Genomic DNA, 10,394 nt, shown 5'->3' with positions numbered 1-10,394 from the left:
AACTCAAGCATTTTCCGACATATTAAACTCTGCCAGTGTTGGTTGTAGACGAGGTGGTGGTGGTGGTACTTGGCAAGTGTGTGTGTGTTCAATAGCTACTACAACCTGCATGGCAGTTCAAAGCACCCCTGTGCAGCATGAGGGGATGAGAGGAGACATGAAAGGAGAGCTCAACAACATGTAGGGTCTACAGATCACAGGGCGAGGTCGAGAGCAAGGCGCACCAACGTAAACAAATCAAGCACACCTACATTTCAGGGGGTTGTCAAATCAAGTGCACCCGCATGCTGGGGGCTCTTAATGGCTTTGATACAGCAGACGTCGCATGAAAGTGCATTCTAGTGTGGCCGATACAAGAGTAGTGCATTGTTGATGTATTCCAGAGGCTGACAATTCATGGTTTATCTTCTAGGAAAAGCATTTGGAGGAGCTCAGCGCCCACATCTGAGTCGAGCAAATTGATATTACAGAGATTTTAAATAAATGCGTCTCTCCTAAGTTTGCTTGGTGGTGCTGCGGAATAGACCGCAACTAAAATCTAAACTTTACAAAAACAATAAAGTTCACAGAAAACCTCACTGATAAAAAATTGCCCGTTCCATCTCCATCTTCAAACAAAGATGGCCTGATCACAAAAACAAGAAGCAACCCCGAGCCATGATTACTGGGACTCATCACCATCGCCATTCAAATATTAATTTTATTATTTCAAACTGAACAATGGGAATATTGACAGTCGCGGGTTATGAACGAGCTGGGTTGTTTGAGTATTTTAGCGCGGCGGACTCCCAGGCGGGCTGTTGCTTTGTGAAAGTCCTGTATTGTATTTCTTTCCTGTGCCAGAGCCCGTTTCCTGTGGCGGTGCCGTGTCAAGCAACGATGACCCCCTGCTTCCTGTGAGGCGCATGGAGACGGGCCTGCCACGAGCCCCGAGGCCTTACCACAAGCCACCGGGCCGGCCTCCACGCCCCCCCAGCGTCTGCCTGTCTCCTTTCTAGTCACTTCCCACCTTGCCCTCTCATGATCTTTTTCCCCCCCTTGCCCTGTCTCTTGTTTCCTTTAATTCTTTCCCTACCTTTACCTGTTTCTTCCATTCCATCCCTCTCTTACATCATGTCCTTCTTCTTTCTCTCCCTACGCCGCTCCTTTATCCCTCTCCTTATGCCTCGTTCTCCCCCCACCTTGCCTCTTTTCTTATCTGTCTGTCCCTCACTCTCTCCTCTTCCATGTTTCCCCTCGATCCTCTTTTCCTCTTTGCATCCCTTCTTCCCTCCTCCCTTTGTCCCTCTGTCCAGGTCAGAAGCGGGCCGGTCAGACGTTTCCTGTGCAAACTTCAGGTCCGGACCACACCTCCTGACAGGGCGTGCGGGGGATTTCTACAACCTCTACTGTCACCGACGGCCCAGAGACATCTACAATTTGCAACTGCTTTTTGCAATAAACGGTCATGATGCACTGTTGAGCTGGCCGTCTATATGATAAAAAAAGAAACTTGTGGGAAAACCTTTTGAGAACATGCAGAAAACACATTCAGTGAGCACAAGATTGATGCAGAAATTACAACAAGCAAAAACAAAACACGCACCAAGTGCATTTTCACAGACTGAAAAACAACACAGTCGGGTGTCTGTAGATATTAGCGACTGACCTCTTTCAAACCGGGTCTGTGTGTGTTTGTGCGTTGGAATGAGACCTTTCCACATCGTATGAAAACACCCTTGGGTCACATCTCTGTTTTGGAGTATGAGAAAGCTGTCAGACTGTACATTTCTATTGGTCCCAGTAGAAATCAACCACATGGCAGGGGTTAAAGACTCAACCTGCCTGGAGCTTGTAAGGGGAACAAGAAGTCAAATCCCAACATGTAACCAGTCTACCAAGCCACATTCTACAGTAGTTCACCAGCCATCACAACTGGCTTTTCTCTGTACTTGGAAATGTTCCCAGTGGTACGTGGAAGTGTGTGTGCGTGTGTGTGTGTGTGCATGTGCATTGGCACAGCCCACTATGTTCCACAGGACAGCGAGCCTTGGAATTTACTTCTCATCTCCTTCCACTCTGGGTCTTTTGTGTACGTGTGTGTGTGTGTCGACACACACAGCAAAGCGTACCCTCTGCGCGTCTTTGAAATGACTCCTCTAGTCGTCTTCCAGTGCAGGTCAGAGACAGGAAGTGAGCTGAGAGAAAAGGAGGAAGCAGAAGCTGCTCTCTCTGGCTGCAGGTAATGACCCTGAACCCTGACCTCCACCCTCACCCTCCATCAGTCTGACAATAATACACACTCTGACAAAACACAGACGTGCAAACATGCTGGTGTTGCCTGCCAGTTGCCAACATTTGTAGGAATAGTGTCTAGTAGCGTTTAACCAGATACCACGTCGCCCCTAAGCCCTAAATAAAGAGAAAGTATGAAAATGTTAATCTTGCCCCATGATAACTGAGAATTTAATCATTGTGAACTTGAAATTGAAGAAATGACACATTAAAAAAGTGTATTTTTATATACCTTTATTATTAATTAACAACAACCATAAGAGTGTCTTGCATTTCTTCACTCATTACATTTACATAAGGGGTCAGGAAAGCTGTATGGATTAATGAACTTTGTTCACACAACCATCCTTCCATCAAGTGTGATGACGCTGGGTGTACAGTAGCTGGGGTCACCTTAGGGCACGTGCCCTGTCCAAAATCAACCTGTCAGACCTTACACAGATAATGGTGCTATAACCTGTTTTTTAGAAGTCAAGGCTAAGGTTGAACTGCAGCCTTATTGCATGCGCTTGCACCTGGGAGATTTGAACTTTTTAAGGAATCATCAATGCACTATCAGCTGCGTAGAGAGTCGACAGGATATGGTTGTTTCCGGACAGGGCCCGTGGCATGGCAGCCGGCTGAGCTGACTGGCTCTGTCCTCTGCCTCACCAGTTCCAGAAGAAAAGCCTGCTGCCATATTTGGAGGGCTCCAGTTTGCCGTCGATGGCTGGGTTGGGCTCGGGACGTGGCCTAGAGTGGTAGGGGTTCTCGGGGAGGGGCCGGGAGGTTGAAACCTTGGTCACCTAGACAATAAAATAAAATGACAAACACTGAAAAATCTGTTTCTAAAACAAAACCCAAATTTTGGTTTATTTGTGTGCCATACATCGTTTTGCCTGATTCTACAGTGACACCGACCCAGTGACAGGCATTTAGAATAACTATATTGAAATAGCCAATTGAAATAGTTTGCTTATGCAGGTCAAATAGAGGCATCAGGATTAAACTGAGAGAGTTAAAAATGTCCTGTATTTGCTTCGACCAGAATTTACAAACAAAAATAACTGTCTCGCAAAAGGTATAAAATAGCCGAGTAGGAAAGGTAAAAAAAAAAAAAAAAAGGAAAATGATGCATTGGCTGCCCTGTTGGTTTCTGCTAGTCTTGCCTCATAAATCTACTTTCACCTCCCCCTCCATTTATCCATATCTCTGGTCCTCATTTCGCTCAGACCAGATCTCTTCCAGCCTGAATGAACACTCTCATTCCTTCCTTCCCTTGCTCACCATGCACACATTTCTCCCAGGCCTCCTCCTCATTTTCCTCCCTCCCTTTATCACCAGGCTTTTCTCAGTGCAACTAACACAGCTGTTCACTTCGAGTCCTTGCATCCCCCGTTCTCTCACCTTGGACAAGTCTCCCAGCTCAGGTCTCTCCCAGCCCAGCTTGTCAAGGACACAGTCGTCGAAGACTTTCTGCTGCTTACGACAGTGACGCAGTTCCGCCAAGTTCGAATAGTCCAAACAGGTCCAGTACTCCGTGAAGGACTCAGCACAGTTCCCCTTGATTTGCCTAAAACAGAGAGATTTGGATCAGAATCAAGCATATAGTCTCGATAGTTCCAGTATGCTGACGGAGTAAGGACAGGTCCACTTGATTTCCTTTGAAAGATACAGAAATTAACACAGAATCAGGATTTGAGAGAAATTACAGGATCCTTAATAAATCCCAGGTCGTCTTACGTACTTGAATTGGTCATACAGAATGAGGGAGTGGGGTCAAATTCAGAGCCCAAAATTCAGATTCAAGATTCAAATAACAGCAGGAACTCAAACAATTTCACAGTCAATAGATGTCTAGAACCTAGGGATGCCAGATATTGGATTTTTGGCTGATATTTTCCAATTGTTTTGGCTGACTGCTGATACCGATACATGCACATATGTTTCCACTAACTGCAGAGAACATGGAGTTTCTCTTGAGACAACATGGACAGTAGCCACAACCACAGCAAATACGAGCTATTTCACATGTTGGCATGTCGCGAAGGCAGAAATTTTCACTTCTGGACAATATTTCATTTTAAAGTCAATATCGGCCGATATCATTGAAATGCCAAAATGATGGTGCATTCCTACTAGAATCCATAGGCAGGTTTTCATGAGTCTAAAACTAAGCAGAGGTAATTTGCATGGAGAGCTCCTAAAGGCGGTCGGCAGATAGAACTAAACCAGGTCCCAGGTGCAATTACAACTTCACTCAAATCCTGTCATTACAATAATTACAGGTATTGCTGCTCCATAGTAATTCTCAGTTTGGGGTCAGAGTGCTGCCTGTTTGCTCCTGCTTTAGAAATGGAGTTGGTGTGTTATTTGAGGTGCATATACACAACCTGTTTGCCATACACACAAACACACAGCACCTTAGCAACTGCATGCGTATCAGGGTATAACCCATGTTCTGTCTCAAACCTTTAGTAAACACAGACACAGCCGTTAAGAGTGAAAAAGCCCAGACCACTTCCTCTAATACACCCAACTGGCAGTCTGGCAGACACAACAACAGCGTTTAGATACCTTATTCATGTCTGTCAGTGAACAGCACATTTTCTATTGGTCAGTTTGTTTAAAAAAAAAAAAAAATGCAAATGCTTCATAGGCATCACTTTGGTCACCAGCCCACCATGTCAGACATGTGCTTTTGTTTTACACTAACCTACACATTTATTTACAGATCCCAGAGTGACTATTCAGAGCCTGGACGAGAGGTGAGCCAAATACTGACTTACACAATGACCATAAAAAAAACTTAAACAACCTGCCTTAGATTTGCATTGAGCAAAAACAGACACAGCAGGAAAGATAATACGTCACAAAGAAAGACAGTGAAAAGACGACTCCTGATTGAATATGACAGGGGATATCTAGTCTAGCTTACATCAATCACATTGCACAATAAACACAATATCAAGTTATAAACATGAAAGATAACAACATGAAGTCTGAGATTACTGGTGTGGCAAAGCTCTCTTATATTGTAGATCCAGTATGCTGCAACAGGGCAATGTCTCAGGAAGGTTTCCTAAAAAAATAAATAAATACAAAGAAAAATGTCTCGCTTTTGGAAATCACCTTTCCAAACGGTATGGGCTTCTGCACTTTATTAACCCACACTTGAGTATAATATCACACACATCAAAAAAGGTAGACAAACGCATTTCCACAATTTGTAATTATGCTTCAGGTTGACAAGCTGGATTGCAACATTCTGCAGGAAATCCAGTATTTTGGTCAATGAGGCATAAGCAAGCAAACTGTCACACCTCCATAAGTTGGGCTTTACTGCACACCAGTGTGTGTGTTCATGTGCAAAACAATGTCACTACTTTTCATGCCTCCTTTTGACAGATGACATAATAGGAATCTAGACATCTGAAACAATCTTACACCCAGTAAGATTATCAGACTTGGACTTGTAACTTGTCTGATGGGGAAGCAGTACCATTTATTTTCTCCTGAAAATGCATATCAGATGACGATTCACATACACGGGTCAAGCGCGCACAGGTGTAAAAAGGAAGCAGACTGTCTACTTTGCGGGCTGATTCCCCCGTGTGAGAGCTGACAGGGATGCTCATCTATGCAGCAAAAACAAAGGTGGGGGACTTGCACGGTTCATAAACATCAGATGTTATAACCCAGGGCATGTGACAATTAAGGAGATGAGAGCATTACCCATCACCGGAGGAAGCCATGACAATGGGAAAGGAGTCCCCCACACAAGAAGGATGAAACCACAAAGGGTATGTAGGCCTAGCTATAAAGTTTGGGCTTGTCATGCTTCATCAACGCTTTGTCTGTGTCATTGTAATAAAACTCCTCTGTATCCACCGACTACTATGCAAACCCAGAGTTTTCAAACTAAGACAGGGTCACAACTGCATCCAAAAATGTGAATCTTGCACAATACGGAAGTCACTTTATTCACCTGTTCTGGGCAAAGAGGGTTCACTCTGGTCCTTCCATCTCTAACGCCACAGATGATCTCAACCGAGTCTACTGCCGCTTTGAACAACAGGTCCTTCAAACTCTGCCATGCAACCTCCGTCACCCCCATCCATATCACTTCCATCTCAGAGCTCAGTGCCTGCCCTCATCACTTGGGTGGGTGGGCTCTTGAGCACAATCCATAACAAAGCTGCAAACGCTGATGGAGTTTCACATGGACGCCTGAAACGCTGTGTTATCCAGCTGGCTTCAGTGTTCAGCAGTGTCTTCAATCACTCCCTTCTCAAGTCCCTGTGTGCTTCATTTGTTTATGCAGCTCTTGATCATAAACATGCCTTAAGGTACTTTACACAGAATGAGCCTGCCAAGATCTAACTACTCAACAATCAATCATGGAATCAAATGATAATAAAACACAAGGAACCAAAACAAAGTGAAAGACACAGAAAAGTTGGATTAGCATGATGTGCCTATTGAAACATACACAGCTGACCCAAGTCAGCACCAACAGCCTTAGACTGGCTTAGACTGGTTTTGTTTCGTGATACAAGCTTGGCACCATGGCAGTATTTATGATAGTCTGGATGTTCTTTGTTGTAGGTTCTGTTTGTAGACCACCAAAATGCAAGCAAGGTCAAGTTTTTATTACTTCAGTACAGCGGTATTCACATTTGGGAGTTTCCATTGTTTTATTTATTTATTTATTTATTTTGATGTTACAGCCTATATTTATCATTGAATAACAGGTGTCATACAAATAACTGTATTTGCAAACCTCCTTGGCAAGTCTATTATTGACTTGCTGCCATCACTATCGGTGGAAATCAACCGGAAGAACAGAGAGAAGGGAAATACAACGTGGCCCGAGTGGACCAGTCACAGCTCTTCCATTAACCATGCAGAGTTACACTACACTACAAAACATTTCATCTTTAGTTCTTGTGTCAAAGCAGGACATGGATATCTGCCTACAATATTTCATGCCTTTGTCATTAATCTAAGCCATAAAGAAGACCACTGATGACTTGGTACCATCTAATCTAAAATGTTTCACAGACCTGCTGCTTGGTCACTTTGACTCAGTAAGTGACATAGTTAACATTGACCTCCTGCAATATCTTGACACTCACAGCTACCATGCCAGCATCTGGGTAATTTAACATCAGCGTTTGGCACTATCATGCAAGAACAACTCTGTAGCAAATGTCCTAGACATATATGGCTCCTCTACTGTCAGAAAAGATGCACAACAGAAATGTGCGGCGTTCCTTCCTCCTCTCACTCCAGACCAGCGACTGTAACTCAACTCAACTCCTGGTTTTGACATAAATACAAGACAATAAAACACCAAAAGGCTACACAGTGTACATCAAATGGGGAAGTGACTGACTGCTGTGGACTTTACCAACCATTCATCAAGCTACTTAAGTTTGCAGATGACATTTCTCTAATGGCCATCTCTGAAAATGAATGCATGCAAATGGAGGAGGTGCACTGTGTGATATCATGGTTGACCTGAACATGAAACGTCAGTGAGGTTTGGTTAAATATTTAATGGGAGCTTGTGTTCAGTGAAATGATGATTACATTTTTTCTTTCTGCACCTAACTGAAACATTTTTGAATGTGTATGCTCTATTGTCCTTTATCTTCAATGTTTTACTGAGCCTAAACATTCAAGTTTCACAATCCATCACCAGTCCCGCTTCCAGTTTAACAGTAGATCACTTGTTCAAAACCAAAAGTTAAGGCAAGAAAATGTGTTTTGGGGATGGAAATGGGGGGTGTTGCACTCTCACAAGGCCTCTGTTGGATTACTTGGATAATTTTGCCTCTGACTCTCTCTCTCCTACAAAGTAGGCTGCTTGAACTTTTTCTGTCACCGAGTTACTGATTGCAGCAACGGAGGCACTCACTCAATTGATCTGAAATTTGGATATGTTTATCTGCAGAATGCTCTGTTTCAGAGATGCTTTGAATGAAACTGAAGAGACGAGGGGGTGAAGAGCAGGCGCTGTTAGTTCTCACTATATTCAAACTTAAACCCCTGACACATTTTCATCAGAATTTAGCCATCAACCTCTCAACTGGTGCCATCACACTAATGGAAACTGGCAGATATTTTACTTTATGATAGGCTGATCTCACTACTTTGCCCACATACATTCACAGCTTTTGTCCCCCTGCCGACAAGGTCATCATGTTAAGATGGAATTAGACACTTCTTCCTTTTAATGAGATCCACACAAGTACTGTTTAAACCTTTCTGGATTATGTTGACTCCATAAACAAAACATAATATGGCATCCATCAAAAAGACCGATCTTTGGCATGGGAAAAACAATCTCTAAGTCTGTGTTACCTGAAGAAGTTGAGTGCACACGCGTTGACTTTCCTCCCTTCTTCCAGACACTTCCTGGGGTCCTTCTCCTCCCAGCGGCAGAGCATGAACTCCTTGTTTGGTTTGTCACATTGGGAGCCAAAGTGGTGAGCAGCAGCCTTCAGCACGGCAGAGGACACATTGATCTGGACACAGACAGAAACACACAAAACACTTGAATTGGCTACATGCACACAGTAAACACAAATATACTGACAGATTATAATTTTATTTTGTTTCCAGGTAAGGGCTGATTCTGCACAGCCTGATATCAATACTTATATGCCCATTTAATTTACATAAAAGCATACACTTTTTTACTTATATCCCAACTCTGCCCCTGGGAGTCACTCCAGCAAAATTCACTAAGAAAATTGCAAAATATAAAGCGTCCACTTGATAAAACCAAGTCTGTTCAACAATAACAAGAGCCATTACACTAATGTCAGTAATGTCAGTAAATCTACCAAAGGAAGTTCATCTGTTTAAAAGCAGCAACACAACAGATTGGTGCATGTAATTTCTAGAAAGTAGACTAGTAGTTCTCTAACAGCCTTTCATTAAATCTGCTCGAACTGAGCCAATTTATCAGTGTGCAGATTCACATTCAAATTAAAGCAGTGACTATTTCAGATCATATTTTATAACAAGTTATTTTAGTGATTGTTTGCTTGAATGGACAGCTTTTATCATGTATCCAATAAAATGTAGGTTTTAATCATCTATCAGCGATGCCTATAATTGCATAATACTAAAAATATGCACTGTGTGGTTTACATCAGTTCAGCCCAACTTTAACAAAGGATGTATACAATACTGATGACACGTCAGCACCAGATCTCGCTGCATCATTATTCACAGCATCAGGCAAAACATTTTGAGTTCCCTGACAATACAAAGCACTAGAACAGCATTATTAAAGATGAAAAGACTCAACGGTGTTAGATTAGTAAACAGGTTTCACTGGTAAAACCTTACTTGAACTAAAGAAATGATCATTTATTGCATAGTATTTTTTGGATCAAGTCTTTAAATGTCCCTATGTGGATATTAGAAACATACAAGCTGCTGCCTGCTGATCTGCCTTTCAAGGACAAGCTAAATGTGTGACAACAACACAGCTGACAGGTAGCCACTCACTGCCTGCCTGGAGCTGTTTCAAGAGCTAATCAAGCTAATATTACAGTACAAATCACATCATTGCAGAGGTTAACTTCATGAGGATGAAGCCAATGTGGATATGAAGTCCCACACATGTTCAGACAGATAAACACACTTGTATTTAAACTGTTTTACTGTGGGTTACCGCGTTAGCCAGCGGACACCTGCATTGACAACAAAACCTCTCTTTTTTTATTTTCAGGACATTGTTCAGCAGCCTCCACATTAATAATTTTAATAATCATTTAATAATCCACATAACTTCTCCTCCTGACAGAAAACTGGCAGTGTCGAGTTAGCTCATGTAGCTAACATTAGCCGGCTGCTTGTCAGGTTTAGTTTTTCGTGTCATTTTGTGTTTCCTCCCCACCAAACATCCGCCGCTGCTCACCTCGTCCACACTCAGCTCCTGGTAGGTGGGGATCTCCACCGTGGTGGCCATGGCACAGTCAAACAAACGAAAAGAAGCTAGCTCTGTTGCTCAGACACATTCAAGGTCCCCGTCTGGCTGCAGGACGAGCGACGAGGCCGTGAGGAAGGTCAGTTTACTGCGCCTGCTAGCAGCCGCGCTCCGGCGCACGCGAATGACGCAG

At 43.2% G+C, this 10,394-nt stretch overlaps 1 protein-coding gene across 1 annotated transcript; it reads right to left on the bottom strand.

The window, feature by feature from the left end:
• Window positions 1-2,491: 2,491 nt before the first annotated feature.
• Window positions 2,492-10,377, bottom strand: ndufa8 (NADH:ubiquinone oxidoreductase subunit A8). The gene is made up of 4 exons (XM_030066013.1): window positions 10,193-10,377; window positions 8,623-8,786; window positions 3,661-3,826; window positions 2,492-3,059 (listed from the first exon to the last, which is right to left on the bottom strand). The coding sequence occupies exons 1-4, from the start codon at window positions 10,241-10,243 to the stop codon at window positions 2,922-2,924; spliced, it is 519 nt and encodes a 172-aa protein (XP_029921873.1). The 5' UTR covers window positions 10,244-10,377; the 3' UTR covers window positions 2,492-2,921.
• Window positions 10,378-10,394: the final 17 nt, after the last annotated feature.

Source organism: Myripristis murdjan, chromosome 12, assembly GCF_902150065.1.
Source record: "Myripristis murdjan chromosome 12, fMyrMur1.1, whole genome shotgun sequence".
Lineage (NCBI taxonomy): Eukaryota > Metazoa > Chordata > Actinopteri > Holocentriformes > Holocentridae > Myripristis > Myripristis murdjan.
This window is presented reverse-complemented; position numbering and strand designations above follow the sequence as displayed.